This window comes from Perna viridis, chromosome 5, assembly GCF_037379345.1.
Source record: "Perna viridis isolate PV_CMFRI_1.1 ecotype Kerala chromosome 5, ASM3737934v1, whole genome shotgun sequence".
NCBI classification, from domain to species: domain Eukaryota; kingdom Metazoa; phylum Mollusca; class Bivalvia; order Mytilida; family Mytilidae; genus Perna; species Perna viridis.
The window spans coordinates 23,927,118-23,949,126 of NC_142449.1; the positions used below are offsets into that span (position 1 = coordinate 23,927,118).

General features: G+C 34.7%; 1 protein-coding gene and 1 long non-coding RNA gene across 5 annotated transcripts in view; one reads left to right on the forward strand and one right to left on the reverse strand.

The window, feature by feature from the left end:
• LOC148616629 (uncharacterized) overlaps positions 1-9,182 on the reverse strand; it is a 30,048-nt gene extending 20,866 nt beyond the window's left edge. Inside the window, exons 1-3 of one of the 2 annotated variants that reach the window (XR_015922242.1) lie at positions 9,054-9,182; positions 6,099-6,123; positions 5,366-5,476 (exon numbers count right to left, since the gene is read on the reverse strand). This is a non-coding gene — a long non-coding RNA (uncharacterized LOC148616629). The remainder of the gene's footprint in view (positions 1-5,365; positions 5,477-6,098; positions 6,124-9,053) is intronic. The other variant, XR_015922243.1, reaches the window with a different exon arrangement.
• On the forward strand, positions 48-12,438 carry LOC148616630 (uncharacterized). 3 transcript variants are annotated; one of them, XM_088583810.1, is made up of 5 exons: positions 48-191; positions 2,846-3,965; positions 6,047-6,080; positions 8,252-8,369; positions 10,380-12,438. In XM_088583810.1, exons 2-5 carry the CDS (start codon positions 2,981-2,983, stop codon positions 10,521-10,523), a joined length of 1,281 nt encoding a protein of 426 aa, XP_088439936.1. In that variant the 5' UTR covers positions 48-191; positions 2,846-2,980; the 3' UTR covers positions 10,524-12,438. The 3 variants fall into 3 exon arrangements, with proteins under 3 accessions (XP_088439936.1, XP_088439938.1, XP_088439937.1); XM_088583812.1 differs by lacking the exon at positions 48-191 and adding an exon at positions 1,493-1,544; XM_088583811.1 differs by lacking the exon at positions 48-191 and adding an exon at positions 1,551-1,780.
• The last annotated feature ends 9,571 nt before the right edge of the window (positions 12,439-22,009 follow it).

Here is a 22,009-nt window from a genome sequence, read left to right on the forward strand (position 1 = left end):
AAGATTTTCTGAAAATTTTCAGCGTCATAGACGACCTATGTCAACGTTTTGAAAAATCCCAAAATGAACGTTTACACAGATCTATATGTAGAATGTGTGGATTTTCTAGTCTAAAAATAGAAGAGAACTTTCAAAATTTGAACAGATAATGCTTTTGAGTTTAGTCTACAAATGAATTCATACATGCACAGGTAAGCAAGGTTTTTCTTCTTGAGAAACTTATTCTACTTGAAAGTTGAATTTTTAGCTATTTTAACTGATGAAACTTATTCTACTTGAAAAAAAGTTAGAAAAACGTTATCACCGGCTAGATTATATACAAATTGTACAAATGTACCAACAAAAACGGATGATAATCCGCCTCAGCACTTTTGAGGTAAAACGACAGACAATTGTTTAAATAATCATCTTTGGAAATACTGTGACCGCATCTAATTTGACCATTGGTTCAATAATAATCTTTGTCGAACAACAGTTTTGAACAACTAATATTATCCTTACAAATACATTTGAATGCATGGCCCTTAAGTCAGTTTTGGCCTCTTTTAATATATAAATCCCTTTATAATCGACAAATTTTGCCAGGCGAAGAATTAATTTACTTAAAGAAAACAAAAGTTTAAGGAAAAGAATGTCACAATCGGGACTAGTCTTAACCACAAACTCGCATCTCTGTTACTGTAAATTTGATAATTTGGAATGACAACAAGCTTAGGCACTTAATAACGATTTTTTTTTATGTAAACGGAAAACTTAAAACAATAATAAACTACAACTACTTTACAATCTAACCTAAACCCGTGCAGGTCCGGGTGTTAAAAGAATAGGCCTGCAGCAGCGCTAAGCTTGTCGTATAAGGCGACTTAATAGTGCTCAGAAACCTAGCCGGGGGCTAGGCGCTCTGCCCACAGAGCAACTGAGATGTGTGCCCCAGGTGGTGGAATGGGGTACCCCTGGCGTGTTGCATGCTGGGGTTGTCAGGCTATAATACGGAAAACCTGACCGCAAACCATAGTGGTGCACCGTGTTGGGAAAGATGCCACGTTCCTTGCACGTTAAAGAACCCTGCTGTGGTATTCGATAGGTGTAGGAACAACCTTTGCGCTCCGCTACAGGAGGCTACATTGCCCGACCTTACCCGTCCCCCTTTTTCCAGTGGCAATCAAAATTTGTCGACCCTTTTATCCTTGTGACCCATCCTTTTTTTTTCATTTCATGTTCATTTTATCATCCATTTCATGTTCATTGTCTAAATATAGATGAAATATTGCTGCTCGGACGTTAAACCCAAACAAACAAAGAAACAATCTAACTAATTTCTCTTTCAAAACAAACTCTGTATGGTCTGTTTATTTAAATGTCTATAAAAAGACCACGTAAGTTTGTGAGATAAAATTAAAACTGGTAAAACGGAAAATCCAAATATTGATATTTATATTTAGAAATGAGGAAATTGTTCCTATTTTTAATCGTTGTGGTTTTTTTCTTTATTCGAATACACGATAGTTCGAACTAAATTCAGTCGAAGTTAAGACTTTCACGAGGTTGGTACATGTAACATTGCCTGATGCAATGCTTAAAAATGTGTTGGTCAGTTGTGTTGTGGGCAACCATTTTAGCTCAATAGGACGCATGAAAGTGGGGTTCAATTTAAGTATCGGAGTTTTTCAACAAGTTTTAAACTGAGGAGTTAAAATATGATCATATTCCCTGTTTGAATAAAACAGATTAATAATTATAGGGTTCTAACAATTATACAGTGACCAACCGAAACTTGAAGGTAATTTAAGATTATTTCTTTGAATCACCGTTAATTAAGAATTTTGTGCGTGCAATTAGTATTGCGATTTACCGCAATTTTTGCGAATCGATGTTTTTTTCGGTAAAAAACCTCGAATCAACAAATTGAAGTTTTGTTATTGCGATTTTTTAAGTCATTTGCACAATAATATGTTTAATTACAATGATTTTGTTTTCATGTTTTCATTAACGGATTTACGGACCCCCTTTCAATAAAAAGAGGCATATTTCGGAAAGTTAACCATTACTTTTCTGCTAATGGACTAGTGAATGTGTGTATTGTCGTGTTTTAGTTGGTTTTGGAGGTTGTTTGTATAAGCGGTTACGGAACATACACAACAACATTTCTTCATTTCAAATCATACAAACATATTAAATTTCATGTTCAAATGAAACTTTAATTTACAATGTAGCCCCGTGCAGGTCCGGGTGTCTAAAGAAAAGGCCTACAGCAGCGCTAAGCTTGTCGTAAAAGGCGACTAAATAGTGCTCAGAACCCGGGGCTAGGGCCCTCTGCCCACAGAGCAACTGGGATGTGTGCCCCAGGTGGTGGAATGGGGTACTCCTGGCGTGTTACATGCTGGGGTTGTCAGGCTATAATACGGAAAACCAAATCGCAAACCATAGTGGTGCACCGTGTTGGGAAAGATGCCACGTGCCTCACACGTTAAAGAAACATACTGTGGTATTCTCCAGGAGTAGGAACCATAGGGCTCCGCCACAGCAGGCTAAATTGCCCGACTCTACCCACCTCTCCCTATTTCCAGTGGCAATCAAAATTTGTCGACCCCATTGCCCTTGTATCCCATCTTTTTTCATTTCATCATTTCATGTTCATTGTCTGAATATAGCTGAAATATTGCTGCTCGGACGTACAACCCCAACAAACAAACAAACAAACAAACAAATTACAATGTAAGAACTGCAGAACTCCCTTTAAGAATCAAAAGATCCCTTTATGGTTGTCGTTTGCTTTTTTGTTAGAAACTGAAACCAATAATAAAAGAAAATGCATAGAAATAATTTTTCCGTATTTATTTTGTAGGCATGCATGTATATATCGGTATTTGAAAGATGACAAAGATCGTGAATTTGTTGATTTAAATATAGAATTTTGTTTTAATAGTGAAACAAATAGAAACGTTCAAGAGGGAAATGTGTCTATGGTTAACTTAAATCAATGGCAATAGTTCAAAACAATTGGCTAGAAAAAATTGTCCATTGCTACAGCTATTGTCTGGACTACATATACCATCATGTAAGCGTCTGTAGACACGAAGAAAAGAATTGTCTATGTACAAACTTTTCCGAAGTCATATCGAGTCACCTTGACTTTTCATCCAGTGCCCAGCCGTTCGTATGCCAAAAATGTAATGAAGGCGGGAAAGTTATTGCGTACTGTAATGAATGTAGACTCTTTTTGGATGAACATTGTGTAAGATATCATAAGAAAATAAAACTATTATTGAAGCATAGGATAATACAGCTGAAAGATCACGACACCGAACAGAATTTCAAATGTCAATTCTGCGTCGATGGTGGAAATGTAACAGCATTTTGCAGACATTGTGGATTATACATAGACGAGGCCTGTGTACATTATCACAGCAAAATAAAAACATTGATTGGACATAATATCATCGATTTGCGTGGCAAAAAAATTGCTGATATTAAACTTTCAGCTCTATCTCCAGTTAAATACTGTTTAAACTCCCAACACAAGAATGAATTATCTTTGTTTTGTTCAGATCGAGGTGAATTCGTGTGTCTTGAGTGTGATGATATTTGTCAATACAACAATTTAACAACTGTACAGTTGTATTACGAGTTAATCGATATAATAAATGACTCAAGGCTTTTCTTAACTGAATTATTGCTATACATTCCAAAAGAAGAATCTATTCTAAAAGATGTACTGACTGATCTTCTTGTACTGATTGTGCTTCGACCGTCGGTCAGTCTTGATGCGTCTGTTTATTCACCAAAAGTTCAACAGATTCTTTCAACAAAATTGGAATCACATTTCCCAGATTTGGCAAAAAAGCCATACACCAAGATTTCATGTGATCTCTTAAAGAGTACACTAAAGCCGCTGGTACGAGACCTGGAGAATGTCTGGACAAAATATAGAGAAATACATGAACAGAGTACACAGAATGCAGATGGTAAATATGATAAGTATTCTGACATTTTTTATACAAATTACGCCGATCGTTTGAAAGGAATCAATTTGTACTGTTTATCTAATAAACTGCACATGACAATGGTATGAATTATAATATATTTATTGGTTACTTATGCATATTATTGACGCTTACCCTACCAGTGCACCTGGTCCATGGTCCCAGTTTTTAGTGGAGTCCGAGTTGCTCATTTGCTTTTGTTACTTTGTATGTATTATTTTGGTTACTTTGTGTTCTTTGTTGTGTACGTCTTTGTCCCTGGATTGCATTCTTTTGATTACCGCTATAACCTTGGTTCCCTTGATTACTCATTGATTTGGCAACGATGATACCTCTAAAATAGTACAAAATATATACCACATTTAATAATACCATATACTGTAAACATATTTATTTTCGAGGTGTACTGATTTTTGCTATTTTTGCGATAGACTAAACAGCGCAAAAAACAGTATCAGCAAAATTATTTTTTAACATTATGAAACATGTTGATTGATTGATTGTTGGGGTTTAACGTGCGAGCAGCAATATTTCAGCTATATTCAGACGATAAACATGAAATGGGTGATAAAATGAGCATGAAATGATGTTGAAATGAAAAAGAAGGGATGGGACACAAGGAAAATAGAGTCGACAAATTTTGATTGCCACTAGAAAAAGGGAGGGTTGGGTAAGATCGGGCAATTTAGCCTCCTGTAGCGGAGTGCAAAGGTTCCTACTCCCATCAAATATCCCAGCAGGGTTCTTTAACGTGCAAGGAACGTGGCATCTTTCCTAACACGGTGCACCACTATGGTTAGCCGTCAGGTTTTCCGTACAACCTATTATTTTAAACCGCGAAAATTGATACCCATGAATACGTTCACTTTTTCTAAACAAATTTCCAAACAGTAGCGAGAATATAGGTGCATGGATCTTGATTTAATTGTACCATAATGTTACATGCAACAAGAGGAAGTTTTTGAACGATTTTTGGCCTATGTTTCCCTTGTTGTGTAGAAATTGGAATTATTAAAGAGACCAAAAGCAGGCATTTCTTTAAACTGAACTATCTTATTTACTTTTATATGAGAGGTGTGTCTTTGATATTATATCATAAGGTTCAAAGCCAGTTAGTCTCGGATTTATTTACTGGTTCATTATTGTATCCAAGAAGGGTCCAAAAACAAACTATCTCTGCAAAATTTCTTGAGAAACATATTGTAAGAGACTATGGAACTGTACTTCTAGATTCAAAGCCATATAAACTTTGATTGATTTATATGGTTATTTACCTAACCGTGTTGAACCAGGTACAGAACTGATCAGAAATAGACATTGACTCTTCAACTTCGTATAAATTGATTATTTCTAACATCTAGCTCCAAAGTTGAAATATTTACTCTTTTTCTCTGGTCAGAGCATTTCATCAAAACAAAAGTGAAATCTGTTGCAAGTTTACACGTTGTATCCACAAATGTCACAACTGTTCAAATTCGACATTCCTTTCGTATCTGCGAAACATAATGAAGTAGTACATGAAATTGGAGAAGCATCAAATAAAATAGTTTTTATAATTTATAAAATTTAAAAATAAAATCAGGTTCATGTACGAAGGTTATTCCACTGCATTGCACAGCTGGCATTAAGCCCATGCTCATTCTACCTATGCATAAGACTTTGACGGCTTGAATTTATTTGAAGAGTTAGTTTATATTTTAAAGATTTTCTTTGATCAATTTGAAGAGGTCAAATTGGTCTTTAAAATTAGTTACAAATATCTTATCTTAATTCACATCGTAACAAAAATGTCTACGTCATTCTCATAAATGCTGAAGGCAATGTCAGGTACACGTTTTGTAGTTGCATGAAATCAATGATAAGAAATGGTTTAAATGTCGTGGTCTAGTAGTTTCTATAAAATAAAAAAACACCCATTTTTTTCTTCAAATCTGCTGTGATAATCTCACAAGACACGACATAACAGTGTTTTTGGTAAAATAAGGTGTTATTGTTGGTGAATTTGAATTTAAAAAAAAATCAACAAAAGGTCATTTCAATTATTTGTAACTTGTCTTTTTCAGTGGACACCGCACGAAAACATTTGACTGAGGAATTGTGAGTATACAGGCTTACTTGCTTATTTCCGCTTAATCCTCACCTACAATAATAATAATAATAATAATAATAATAATAAGAATAATAATAAAAATAATCTCCTTTATTTAAACAGGATAACATATTTAGTTGTTTTAGTTACATAACTAGTTTACAATATGATCCTGCATTATACAGCATAAATTATAAAAATTACAATATAACAGTAAAATATTAACAATGTTTGATTAGCAATAAAAATAAACTTATGACCATAATATTGTTGTACATACATTTTTTTTTAAGATTCTATCGTTGTACACTTGTTAAAAGTTTCATTCAAATCATTCCATAGATAACTACCAGAAATAATAAAGGATTGTTTATAATATCTGTTTTTGACTTCGGAACATACAATAAATTTTGGGTACTTTGTCTTGTTGATCTTGAACTAACTTGGTTAACATATTAAAATACGTTTAAATAATCTGGAACCATTTGATTTATTGGTTTAAAAACAAGAATTGCCTTTCTATAAACAAAATTATCTGGCAATGGCATCCATTTTAACTTGTTCAAAAGTACAGCAGATTGTGTCATAAAATGTTGCAAGTTCAAAATAGTCCGAGCAGCCCTTTTTTGTAGTTAAAGCCCCGTGCAGGTCCGGGTGTTAAAAGAATAGGCCTGCAGCAGCACTAAGCTTGTCGTATAAGGCGACTAAATAGTGCTCAGAAACCTAGCCGGGGGCTAGGCGCTCTGCCCACAGAGCAACTGGGATGTGTGCCCAAGGTGGTGGAATGGGGTACCCCTGGCGTGTTACATGCTGGGGTTGTCAGGCTATAATACGGAAAACCTGACCGCAAACCATAGTGGTGCATCGTGTTGGGAAAGATGCCACGTTCCTCGCACGTTAAAGAACCCTGCTGTGGTATTCGATAGGAGTAGGAACCTTTGCGCTCCGCCACAGGAGGCTAAATTGCCCGACCTTACCCATCCCCCCTTTTTCCAGTGGCAATAAAAATTTGTCGACCCTATTATCGTTGTGACCCATCCTTTCTCTTTTTCATTTCATGTTCATTTTATCATCCATTTCATGTTCATTGTCTGAATATAGCTGAAATATTGCTGCTCGGACGTTAAACCCCAACAAACAAACAAAATTTGTAGTTTAAAAAATTTATTAATATTGGAAGCATTTTTTGCACCTGACCAAATCGTGTAGCAATAATTGAAATGTGGGAAAATTACAGTGTTATAACCCTTTAGTAATGCAGAACTAGACATAACATATATCAAACGTCTTAAAACCCCTATTTTCTTGGATATATTTTAATTAAACAATCAAATATGATATGACCAAGACAATGAACAAGCAATGTTTACTCTTTACAGTTTAGCTACATCAACAGTTTCAATAACAATGTTATTAACTTCAATATTCATTTTGCTGCATTTTGACAGTCGTTGTTTTGTACCTATTAATATACCCTATTTTCTTAAGATTGTTAATTTATTGTCTTTCATCCACTGCATTGAATTATAAAGATCTGCTTTTAATTTATTCTCAATCGTATCAATCGACTTATCTGAAACATCCAGCGAAGTGTCATCCGCATAAATAGTAGCATATGAAAATTTTAAACAATTTGGATAATCATTTACAGACAATATGAAAAATAGTGGCCCAATATGGAATCTTGAGGAACACATAATAGATGTACTCCTAGGCTTTGAAAAACTACCTTTAAAGCCAACACATTGTTCTCTATTAGAGAGATATGACTTAAACCACAACATAGAATTTTCACAAACACCTTTCAATTTATACAATAAAACATCATGGTTTTAAAACTGCCATGTTAGGGAAGGAAAAAAAACGACAATCGGCAGGCATAGTGATGATTTGCCGAAAGTAAATGGGCCCACATTTTCGCCACAAACAATACTGAAATATTTTTTTTGTAATGACTAAACTCGCCTGATTGGGTTTATTTGTATGTGTATAGAAGTAATAGAAGCAAAAAATGGTTTTTTTTAAAAAGTGTTTATAAATATCTCTATCTTTTGACTTTTGAATAGATATGATATTACTGTGTTAAATCGTGATTTTATAGCATTGAGTAAAACAAAGTTACCTTTGGAATTACTTTGAAAATATGACGATGTAAATTATTATTTAGTTTCTCTTCCAGATTGGTTATTCAAAGACCTTTAATGGAAGGCAGTGGTTACCCTGAAACGGAACATTATATGGATGGTGCCATCGGTGATACTTTAGGTAGTTTAAATTCCCTGGAGCTTTTTGGGGAGGTATGTCTTTGAAAGATATTTAAATTTTTAAATACATGATGTGGTATTTAACACACAGTAAAGGATGCTTAAAATCGAGTTTTATTCATGATATATCTTAGAAATTACCAGAGGTGTTAGATACAGTATATAGGGGTGGTAAATAAACAATGAAGTTACAAATAACTACAGATCAATGTAAATTTCAGGCATGTCGAAAAGTAACAAATGCATAGACACGTGATAGAACTGACCAATATAGTTAAAATAGAATCAGTCGTAAGGTAGTTGAGATGCGCTACAAAATTTGTAATTTTTAATTCCTCAAAAATTAAAAAAAAACATTTTCTTTACCACAAAACTTTTTCAACACTACTTTTTGCAATGATTGTATGAACAGTTCCCCATTAAGATTAGTTGTACTACCAGACTGGCATTTAAATAGATATGTACCAAATAAACAAAGAAAGTAACTATTATTACAACACATGCAATACATTGTACGTAATTATTTATCATCCATCAATGTGCATGCTCTTAAGTTATTACAAAGGATTAAATACAGAAACTTCATATGGAACAAAAATCAAAACTGTTTTACGATTTGGTTATTCTCCTGATCTTTTGAATTCTTTTCTTAAAACCATTATTTGTTTTGCAATAAAGTTATTTAGATAACAATTTTTATTTAATCATATACTTTACTTGTATCATTTGTTTTGTCCAAATTAGGAAGACATGCTTGGAGTATGAAAGAATCTTCCTGTCTGTCTTCCTAGTTTTACGGATGTCTGCCCATGGCCACTTATCTCGTAAGCGCACCTCCCCTAAATCACTCGAGAAATTATTATGAAAACGTTATGGGAAGGTGAAGGACTACAAATTATGAGCAATTTGGCACATGATTGTTGTTGGATAAACTGAAGGGAAAAGTTATCAATTTAAGTGTTGCTTGTTTGCATAGTGCAAGGTACAACTTATCCTGAACGTATAATCTTATTAAAGAGGTTTTCTTATTCATATCTATAATAAATAATTACCGCTTAATGACTTGATCTCACATAACGTATTACGTTGTTACTTAATCGAAAAGAATATTTTTACGGTAAAAGAGAGATAATCCTGATCTAATTCACTGTAGACAAATTGCGTCTATAACTGGTTACGCAGTTCTTTAACTGGAAGATGAATATCCTAAGGACGTAAGGTATTATATGAAGATATACTTGAAGAAGATTATTGTTCGATCCCTGCATGCGGGTACTCAAATGTAATGTTTTTCCATGTTCACGACTCCTAAATCCAAATTAATGCTTGATGGTTTATGGTTCAATTAAAGAAGGTTATATATCATATATAGATGTGCATTATGGAAGCCATTATGATTATTTAATTCATGAGTTTTACATATTCAGTTATGGTGAGATAAATTCCTCATTAACTTTTTGATATTTCGGACACTATATAGAAAAGGTTATATAGTATAGATATGAACAGGGAAAATGTTTTATGCCTTAGCCCTGAAAGGACAGATAATAAAATTAAGGAATGTATGTTTCCTGCTGGACGTTAATAACATGAGAAGATTTAGTATTTTATATAGCTATGCATGGTATGAATAAAGATAAGTATTGTAAGATGCATGCAAGGGTTATAATGGTTGAAAAATAAGACCATATTGTATTGTATTATACAAAACTTATACTATTGACTAACAATCGAATAAAAGCCTAAATATAACAAAAACTGCCAATACAATAGAAGGTACAAAGGTGTTCCAATACGTCACATTGGCCTGGTTTAATTCCACATTGGTCTAGGCCAATATGACGTTTTGAACTAGTTATATTCAATAAAGGTATAATTGTGTAATGTTTTCCATATTTGCTGAGTAATTGGTCCTCAGCCAATATGAAAAACCTTACGCAATAATACTATGATATTAAGCCTGGAGTATTGTTTTATGCTAGCTCACAGTATTTTTAATTGTAATATATGGCCTTCTACTTGCAATCAGATTATATATTTCAGGGAAATAAGACTGGAGCAGAGGAAAGTACCTTTAGTCCGTGCCACCAAAAAAATGTAGACGAACAAATAAATGAATTACGTAAACATGTTGCTTACGGGGCGGCTGGCTACAATCATGACAGTTTTAATGATATCCATGCATGAAAAAATCCGTGATGGATACAGTATCTATAAAGTACTGAAAGCCGAACCGTGCTTGAACATGCAGTTATAGGAATTTCTACTTTCAGTCAAAAAACCTATATGCAAAGATGAAGTTTAAAGTATGTTAAAGAATAAAACCTTCTCTTTGGAAATTATAAAGCAATGTAAATAATCAAAGAAAAGTAACGCCCTCTACACAAGGAGGGCCTTTCAAACCGTTCAGGATTTGAACATAGGGATTAAAGTGGAATTGCTGAATGGGTAAGAGGAAACAAATGAATGTATTGCCAAAGAGATCTCGAGAAAACGTTTACGACTAAAACACAATCGCAATGAGAAATAAACAATGACAGTTGTAAAAGAATAGGCCTGCAGCAGCGCTAAGCTTGTCGTAAAAGGCGACTAAATAGTGCTCAGAAACCTAGCCGGGGGGGGGGGGGGTAGGGTGCTCTGCCCACAGAGCAACTGGGATGTGTGCCCAAGGTGGTGGAATGGAGTACCCCTGGCATGTTACATGCTGGGGTTGTCAGGCTATAATACGGAAAACCTGACTGCAAACCATAGTGGTGCACCGTGTTGGGAAAGATGCCACTTTCCTCGCACGTTAAAGAACCCTGCTGTGGTATTCGATACGAGTAGGAACCTTTGCGCTCCGCCACAGGAGGTTAAATTGCTCAACCTTACCCATCCCTCCCTTTTGCTAGTGGCAATCAAAATTTGTCGACCCTACTGTCCTTGTGTCCCATCCCGTTTTTCATTTCATCATCATTTCATGTTCATTGTATCATCCGTTTCATGTTCATCGTCTGAATATAGCTGTAATATTGCTGCTCGGACGTTAAACCCCAACAATCAATCAATCAATCATTTATCAAGATTTGTGTTTCAAAGCGTTTCATGCGAGATGAAACTAATTTCTGTACCGACTGTACATATTATTATAAGACTTGAGTACTAAATCAAACTACTTAATGTAGCGTGATCCTATTCTCTGAGGTAGATATTTTTAATGATGAGAACTAACTACATGGGGTTGGCTAGTCTGTGAATGGGAAAGATAAAAATAATTCTTTTCATGGGAATGAATTTTGTTTTCTATTTAATGACTGGGTAGTAAGAATTTACAAAGAGCTAGTGATAGTTAAGAAGTTTTATATGAGCGTATATATTTGGAAGGGAGAGAAAAAGCTGAAAAAAAGTTTTAAAAAATTAAGCAAAAAAATGTATGATGGAGATAATATGCTCATCAATAGATTAGTTCATGACGAAACAAATGTGAATGGGTATGAGTACGAGAACAAATAAAAGCCAAAATGGTTTTTGCTTTTTACTGTAGTTGCTAACTGTATAAGCACTTCTGTGATTAATTTTTTTTCACAGCTTTTTTTATATTTGCGACTGACGTAAAATAAACACAATAGACGTTCGTGTATTGATTAGTTTATGAACCATCGATTGCCTACCATTATTTTGCTTTTGGAGTTATGCATACTTAAAAGTAGTCACAACCGCTGTAAATAGCTTAATTAAAAAAACCTGCATTAAATTTCAACTGAAGAATATTAACAATATTATATAATTGCAATTGTGTGTGCTTCATCAATAATATAGTTCATGGTGAACAATCTGTTTATATTGAAATGGCTGGTTCAATAAGCGCTTCTGTGATTAAAGTAAGGTAATTGTTGTTGCATTGACTATTTGTGGCATCTCTAGAAAAACCCACTGATTTGCTGGGCAGCATTTTATTGCTAGTGGTGATCAATGCTTCAATGTGGTTACTGCTGTTATCAGTTGAGAGACAATATACCTTTACAAAAAATTTTAAACACCTACATTGGTTTTAACTCTTACTTGAAGTTTTCCAGAGAATATCATGTCATCAAAAAATGAAAATAAAGATGTTTTATATCAATTTTGTTTTCAATTAGAGAAACCCGATTGTTCATCTTTCTTTTTCGTATAAAGAGGTGTGGCCAATGAAACTGTCAGAAGTACGGCTATTTTAATCAGTCTTCGAACGAAAATAAATAAAACAAGTAAATGTTTTAGCTGTTATAGTTTTAGTTTTGAACACCTCCTTTGGTGGATGACTGTCTTATTGGCAATCATACCACATCGCCTGTTTTATTGAATCTCTAACGACGTGATCGATATATTACGTTATTTCCAGCTAATTTACTTTTACGGAATAGTCATAATTAGATAAGACACAGATAGATAGATAGATAGATAGATAGAAGTGTAAATTTATTTTGGTCAAATATCAACTTATTTGCATGACATACGATTACATATATATAGTATAATGTTATATAGTTTTACATATCACTATATAAAAATAACTTTACTTCTTGTATATAATAAATGCATGTTACAAGCAATTTGAGTATACAAAAAATGTAAAACAAATCAAATCTAATGGCCCACAGAGCAACTGGGTTGTGTGCCGCAGGTGGTGGAATGGGGTACCCCTGGCGTGTTACATGCTGGGGTTGTCAGGCTATAATACGGAAAACCTGACTGCAAACCATAGTGGTGCACCGTGTTGGGAAAGATGCCACGTTCGCTGCGGTTGTCAGGCTATAGTACAGAAAACCTGATTGATTGCAAACCATAGTGCTGTGGTATTCGATAGAAGTAGGAACCTTTGCGCTTCGCCACAGGAGGCTAAATTACCCAATCGTCTGAATATAGCTGAAATATTGCTGCTCGGACGTTAAACCCCAACAAACAACTAAATTACCCGACCCTACCCATCCCCCTCTTTTTCCAGTGGCAATAAAAAATTGTCGACCCTATTATCCTTGTGCCCCATCCCTGTTTTGTTTCATCATTATCGTCATCATCATCAATTCATGCTCATTTTATCATCCATTTCATGTTCATCGCCTGAATATAGCTGCTCGGGACCCCAATAACCAATCAATCATCCCATCATACCACGATGAGTATAAGAGCAATGCTCCTTTTTTTATCTGAAATTTTCTGGTAGACTTCAAACAAGCATTTGCTTTCTGTAAACTATTTTTGACAATTATGTCACTAAAAAGGAATTTATCTATATTCAACCCCATATCTTTCAAATTATTTTGAGACAAAATAGTTATGTTCATTACATTCAAAGGAGACGTGACACAAACATTATTTTAAAAAAAATTTGGGTTTATTTGATTTATTACACCTAGTATATAGAAAATAAATTGATTCGACGATGATCCAAGCCATACGAATTCTAATTAGCCAAGTGGTTACATGACCGTGTTATGTCATTGGTTCTTCATAGATCGAGTGGTTGAAATGCGTGGGGCTTCTGCATTCGTTGGTTTTGGTTTGGCAGGGAATACATACTTACAGTATTATCAATTGAAACAACTTCGAGAAGAAAATGATAAACATTGTGAGAAATATTATGTATGAAGACTAGACTATCCACAGTGAAACGTCCCCGTGCAGGTCCGGGTGTTAAAAGAATAGGCCTGCAGCAGCGCTAAGATTGTCGTAAAAGGCGACTAAATAGTGCTCAGAAGCCTAGCCGGGGGCTAGGGCGCTCTGCCCACAGAGCAACTGGGATGTGTGCCCCAGGTGGTGGAATGGGGTACCCCTGGCGTGTTACATGCTGGGGTTGTCAGACTATTATACGGAAAACCTGACCGCAAACCATAGTGGTGCACCGTGTTGGGAAAGATGCTACGTTCCTCGCACGTTAAAGAACCCTACAGTGGTATTCTCCCGGAGTAGGAACCATAGGGCTCCGCCACAGGAGGCTAAATTGCCCGACCCTACCCACCTCTCCCTATTTCCAGTGGCAATCAAAATTTGTCGACCCCATTGTCCTTGTGTCCCATCCCTTTTTCATTTCATCATTTCATGTTCATTTTATCATCTATTCCATGTTCATCCTCTGATATAGCTGAAATATTGCTGTTCGGACGTTAAACCCCAACAAACAAACAAACAAACACAGTGAAACGACATCACTTCTGTTAGAAGATTACATAGAAATATTTCATTATGTTCTGTCATGTAAGGTCGAACTTTTTACATAAGATAAATTAATTCATATTCTAAGAATTGTTCCGTTCTCTATCTTCATTTATCACTTGATAAGTGTACCAGTTCTAGGGAGTGTAATATAGATAAAGTCCCTGCAAGTACAGGGGATAAAACTAAAATGTCTTGATAATTGCATTTGATAACTGATAAGGGTTTCGTGCTGAAGCTTTCTCGTGTTCTGATATTTTTTGCTAGCATTAAATATTTTAACTGACCTATAAAAATATTGTCCGTACCATAAAAGCTCCCTTAAACTCACCTAGGGTCACCTATTACATACTGTTCATTGTGTCAAATTCTCCATGTATCTATCTATTTCAAAATCTGTAAGCCAAAAGAAATTACAATATACTTTAATTATTATCGAAGTCATACACCATGTAAAGATAAAAGAAGCCATCTCGTTATCTCTTGGTCATAACTAAGTCTACCGGGCTTGTTCATTAACATAACCTAGCGGCAAAGACAGAACGATACACAGGGTGTATTTTAGTTGTAGCCTCCTGGTCAAGTCCTAAAAACAGTGTGTTCACCACGCGAGGATGCATGCCTAAGGAAAATAAAAAGCTGATAGAAAACGAGAAGAACTTTAGTCATCTTACTTTCTAAACACGATAATTCCACCCATACACAGATCAGTTGACCACTCTGCATCATATCAAAAACTATTTTCGAAGATGTATTATTTTTATAATACGTGTATTATTATTCAATGTACACAAATGGAGTTTAAGAACCAATGACGTACCATTTCCATATATGATAATTGAGCGTTACTTGAGCGTCTATAACCTTGGTTCCCTTGATTACTCTTCCGATTTTCATTTATGCATATTAATTAGGTCGTCGTGAAAACACAAATTAATCATTCTAACTTTATTAAGCGCTAACCTGATGAGAAAACGTTTGTTACCCTCGAATCAAAACATACTATAGTTTTATAAAATAAGCGTATAAACGTTTATAAAATTATATTTTTTGTGTCACATCTCCTTCAATTTTGAACTCCTTCATTTTTGGAGTTTCCTTTTGGAACCAAATAAGTAACACTCCGTCTTTTCCAACTAGCCAATTACTACACGATTGAAGTTCTTTTCCAAGTTTTTTTTTTAAGAAATAATTTCTGGGTTTTTGTGCGAAAAAGTATACAACTATCGTCAGCATAATGAAGCCGTTAACAATCAGACCCTGTACTGGTTGACATATCATTACCGTAACAAAGAAATGATATGGGACCGATAATTTTGCCCTCTGGGACTCCGAAATTGACTTAGCCAAAATGCCATTAGCAGTGACCATTTGGTGACGACCTGATAAATATGACATAAACCACTAGACATTAACAACTCCAATGGTCTCAACTCTATTGTTACACAGTGTCAACTGCTTTTTGAAGATCCAGCATTATTTAACCAGTATAAAGTCCGAGTGCATTCTGCGACTTTTTGTGATCTAACAAATATACAAGACAAGTGTCAGTAGAATATATTTACTTTTTAATCAAGACTGTAAAGTATATAAAGATGTTTGTTCTTGTTTAAATAATTCTGAAGTTGAGTATATATAGGTCCTTCAAATATCTTAGAGATAATTGCAAGAATACTGACAGGTCTATTGTAATTAACATCTAGTCAACTATTTTGTTGGGTAAATAGAATATACCCTGGCCTGTTTCATATCTTCAGACATCAATAGATACCAATAGATATAGATACATTTATAATATATGTAATAGGCTTTACTAAGACTGTTGCTCCATCTTTAAGAACCCTTGGTGGAGAACCATCTAATCCAGTACTTTACAGACATCGACATTGAGAAGTTGTTTAAGGAGCTAGTTGTAGATATAAATTATAATAATTCACTTTTCTATAAGACGGTCCGAATATGTCAAAACCTAGTGTCATAAATATGTCTAGCAGCAAGGAATTATGAGGCTAAAGTTTCTGCTACACTTTTGAAAACTTATTGAAATAATTCACAATTTTCTAAGAGTTATGAAACATATTTTGATCAGTATTAAGTACAATATATGTTGTCACTTTTTGTTTATTACTATAACCCAGGTGTCAATTTCACAAAAAGTCGTAAGTATGAAATTGATCGTCAATTATGACTTCACAATGCTATTTTAGGTTGTTACGTCATTACTTACGATCAACTTTACACATACTTTTGTGAAATCGACGCCTGGTTCTTAAGCTGGTCCCATATTTTTGGACCTTTAATTTCATTTACTTTATTTTCTTTTTCTTATCTGATCTTTCTTTGTGTTTTTTTTCGTGTTTAATAATACTACTTGTAATGTAATTCTTCTCCTGTTTTCCTGAATAAATTAAACACATTGTCTCTTTTTTCTAATAAGTCCTAATATCTCACTAGTCTTCCGTGGTCCTGTGTTACATTTTATTTTTATTCCTTTAAAATGAGCAATTTCATTTAAAATGGACATCAAAGTATTCTTAAAAATATTCAAAGCAGAATCAATTTGTCTACATAAATATAATTTTGACCATCATAAACAATTTAGCTTTTCCAAAATATCTTGTTTGTCATAGTTTTTAGCTGAACTGATTTTGATTTCATTTGACAAATTATTGTTTCCCTTTCTTTCAACTTTTCTTATGATCACGCAATCCAGCTGGCAATGCACCGTAATTGTTTATCTTAGTTTCAGACAACTACATGAATATTATAGTTTTGAAAGAAAGTTATTCTCGTTGACTCATTGATGATTTGCTTACGATTAAACATTTTTTATTGTCAAAGACAATTGGATTAGACACAAGTTGTAAAACTTATCAATGCCTTCTCCTAATATATACATTTGAATAATACATACTTATGACATTTACAATAAATAGTGTTATTTACGAAGTTACTATAGAGACAAACAAATATGTAGTGACCCATAAACATAGATGCATGCATTGGGGATTAAGCATGGTTAAAATTAGACAGGGATATCGAAAAATATTTACTCAAATTGAATGTATTATGTTTAAATAAGTTATAAGTTGAATTTTTTAAGATACACATGCATCAATGTTGCAGTGGAACATGATAAAAATAAACACAAGTAGTGTTCCCGATATACCCTACGAGCTGAATGTAACGACATTATATTACTCACGTGAAAACCGCCTTTTAGCTTCAATGAACGTTTGAACATAACTAAAAATCAATGAGTAAAACTCATAACTCATATTATCATCTCCAAAAAGCAGAGTGTTGAGACAAATATTTGTTCCTAGACCAGTCAAATTTTGAAAAAGCATATTTCGTTGCTCAGTAAAATTTGGACAGACGAGAAAAAAATGTTCTGCGTCTTCTGTCAAAGCTCCACAAGAACAGCTTTTATCAAAAATAATATGTGCTCTAAATAAGTCGTTTTTCAAAGCACTACACTTTCAAATTCACGAATCGTTTACCAATAAGGTAAAACGGTGGTGGCCTACTAATAGCATTTTTATTACGATATTTTAATTTTAAACGTAATTTAAATATATCAGAAGGTGATTCTCGTAAGGAGAGATCCAAATTGTTCCACAAGCTCAATGTTGCTGGCAAAAATGACTGTTGATACAATGAAAGTCTAGTTGGAGGGACGCTATAATTTCGGTTATTGCGTAAGTTATACACTGATATCTCAGATACTAATGGGGCAAATAGATCTGATAAATATTCAGGACAATGCCCATTAATCACATTATACAGCAAAAGAAGCTTCTTTTGTTCTCTTCTATTCTTTAATGTTTCCCAACCAGCCTCTTGATAAAAGTGAATCTCTACTAGCATATGATGTTAAACCCGTAACTATTCTGGCTGCTTCAAGTTAGATTTTCTCAATTCTATCTGAATTGACTAATCCACAATTATCCCAAACTTCGCTAGAGTATTCTAGAATCGGTCTTATGAATGTAAAGTAAATCCTCTCGAGGAATTCTCGATCCAGCTTAAATTTTAATTTACGTAATACACTGAGTTGCTTAGAAGCTCTCTCAATTAGAATATCTATATAATTTGTCCATTTGCAATCAGAGCTAAATACCAAGCCGAGATGGTTATGCGATTCGACTGGTTTGTATGATAGAATTATCAAATGTAAAAACAATATTAGTAGCTCTGTTGCAAGAACTAAATAACACAATGTCAGTTTACCAGGATTTAGCTTTACCAGCCATTCACTACACCATATAGAAATATTTTCCATATTAGTCATATTGACCAGTGTCTCCTCATCATTGGCTACATGACCAATAGAAGTGTCATCTGCAAATAATCTACAAAGCCCAAACAAACTATCAGGTACGTCATTGACATATACAAGAAAAAGAAGGGGTCCTAATACAGATCCTTGTGGTACACCAGCATACAATGAGCCTATGGTTGATTTTCCATCCATGAGAACAACCCTTTGTCTTCTCGATTCTAAATAACTATAAAGCCACTTTAATAAATTACCCTTGATACCATATCGTTCTAATTTAAAAATAAATCCCTTAATCCAAACACGGTCAAAAGCCTTACAAGTTTTTTTTACCAGAATCTAAAGACATCAAAATCTCATATGAAGTTCAATCAATTGATGTACTGTGGAAAAACTAGGCAAGAATCCCGACTGAAATTTATAGATAAGTTTATTGAAAAATAAATGGTTAAAAATAGTTTATAAGAGTAATCAAGGGAACCAAGGTTATAGCGGAAATCAAAAGAATGTAATCCGGGGACAAAGACAAGACATGGAAAACAGACACACACAACAAAATACATAAAAAAAACTAAAATCATACATACACAGTAACAAAAGTAAATTCGCAACTGGGAGCATGGACCAGGTGCACTGGTAGGGTGAGCGTCCTCTGCTTTTCTAGAAAAACCCGCCCAGTTGCTCATAAACTACCTTTTCTAAGATTTTACTTGTGCAACTTAACAAAGCAACTAGTCTATAATTTGATACCTTTGATTTGTCTCCCTTATTATACAGGGCAATAACATGTGCCAATTTCCAATATGATGGAAACGTATGAAATCTTAATGATTTGTTGAAGAGCACGAATAGGGGTCTTGCTATTTCATTTTGACAGCAATAAGCATTCTGCTACTTATAGAATCTGGGCCAACTGCTTTGTTAGGATTTAAATTTGACAACACGTTAATAACATCTTGTTCGAAAATTACAATATCAGAGATGACCTCTCTTCCCTTAAATATATTTAATGAGTCAACAAAGTTTTTTTTTATACAAATGCCCTTTTGTGCAGTAAACAAATGTTAAAGTCACCAAATATGTAGGTTTTACTTTTAGGGGTCAATTTACTCACTTGCTTCGCATTTGTTCAGAAACTCATTTTTGGTGGACGATATTTGATTCCAGTAAGAATGGGATTGGTTTTGGGCAAAACAAGTCGACTCCAGATCTTTAGCAGGGAGATCGTTGCGTGGAGAATATTTGTTTGTTTGTTGGGGTTTAACGTCCGAGCAGCAATATTTCAGCTATATTCAGACAATGAACATGAAATGAAAAAAAAGGATGGGTCACAAGGATAATAGGGTCGACAAAGTTTGATTGCCACTGGAAAAAGGGGGATGGGTAAGGTCGGGCAATTTAGCCTCCTGTGGCGAAGCGCAAAGGTTCCTACTCCTATCGAATACCACAGCAGGGTTCTTTAGCGTGTGAGGAACGTGGCATCTTTCCCAACACGGTGCACCACTATGATTTGCGGTCAGGTTTTCCGTATTATAGCCTGACAACCCCAGCATGTAACACGCCAGGGGTACCCCATTCCACCACCTGGGGCACACATCCCAGTTGCTCTGTGGGCAGAGCGCCTAGCCCCCGGCTAGGTTTCTGAGCACTATTTAGTCGCTTTTACGACAAGCTTAGCGCTGCTGCAGGCCTATTCTTTTAACACCCGGACCTGCACGGGGCGCGTGGAGAATAAATAATGTAACCATTTATACTAACTTCTGAGTTGGTTATAGGCTTTCACTGCTGTTTTGCTGTTTGCTGCCAGTAGTTTAAATTCCGATATTTTAAGCAAGATTGATCGACTGTTACAATGAATGAAGTGTTGCCCCTTTTGGTAGAATGGTTTGAAAAGCGCACCCTCACTAAATGATGATTGGATACTTGAAATCACGTGTGCCAGATCGACTGTATCTTATTTTATAAAAAAAAATATATAATTTAAGACAAGCAGCTGGCGATGGTAAATCTGGTTTGTTCGCGTTTAAGAAAATGTACAGCAAAGATGAAATATACATTAAAAAAGTAAATAGAAATGCTTATTTATTTTTAACTTAGATTTCAGATCAGCACAATTGGTACGAACGATAATAGTATACTTCTGTCTGAAGTTCTGTGTTTCCCCGACTGTCCGCTTCACACATGGTCATGTCTTAAAATAAAATAAAGTCGGATATATTGCTCGATCTACTAGTTGAGCTGAATAACTTCGACTTTTTTAAAGAGTCATTGTCCATAGATATTGCCTTTTTCACAAAATACCAATTTTAGATATGTTTGTAATTGGTTTGAGATACTGACTTGATTTGTTTATTGTGAAATAAAACATTTGTTCAATTTCCGATTGTTTTAAAATTACGGCTTGAACATTGGAAAGTTTCGCAAAACTAAAATAATTCTGATTTTTGGGCTATCACATTGTTAGTCTGTCCGTCAGTTACACATTTCGGTAACAGATTCGCAGCTTCCACAAAAGGAAATGTTTAGATATTGCCTTTGCATGATGACATGCTGTACCTTGCCTCCACTTTCCACATAGGTCACTTCTCCACTTCATGTTTGACGTATGACTTAATTATTTAGGTGACACACAATTCAAATTTTTGTAGCAGATTTCTTACCTTCTATTAGAGGGAATATTTTAGATATTTGGTATATTGCTTTTGCATAATGGCTTGAACAGTGCCTCACATTTTCACACTCATCGCTTATCCACTTACTTTTCACCGCACGACTTGGTAATCATTCAGATGATGTATAAGGGAAACTTAAATAAAACAATTCTCCAGAGCATGGTACCGGTGCACCTGGTCCAGCTCCCAGTTTTTAGTGGAGTCCGAGTTGCTCATTTACTTTTGTTACTTTGTATGTATGATTTTAGTTACTTTTATGTTATTTGTTGTTTATGTCCGTTTTCCATGTCAGGTGTTTGTCCCTGGATTACATTCTTTTCATTACCGCTATAACCTTGGTTCCCTTGGTTACTCTTTATATTAAAGTAAATGCTTAGCTATTTAGTGTATTGCTTGAACGCTACTCACCTTTCCAGGTCTGTTGCCTTTCTATTTCCTGTTTACTGTAGATGATTGCGTAGGGGCATTCGTAACTCGACGAAGGGTGTGATATCTTGTGTTCTTGTATATTTCAGACTCATTTTAACTATACGTTTTTGTTACTGAAC

Bases quoted from the DNA above. Each gene is read 5' to 3' on its own strand.
- LOC148616630 (XM_088583810.1), top strand. From the start codon at position 2,981: ATGGCAATAGTTCAAAACAATTGGCTAGAAAAAATTGTCCATTGCTAC. The intron at 6,081-8,251 runs GTGAGTATACAG...TTTCTCTTCCAG, and splicing joins AAACATTTGACTGAGGAATT to ATTGGTTATTCAAAGACCTT. The intron at 8,370-10,379 runs GTATGTCTTTGA...TATATATTTCAG, and splicing joins CCCTGGAGCTTTTTGGGGAG to GGAAATAAGACTGGAGCAGA.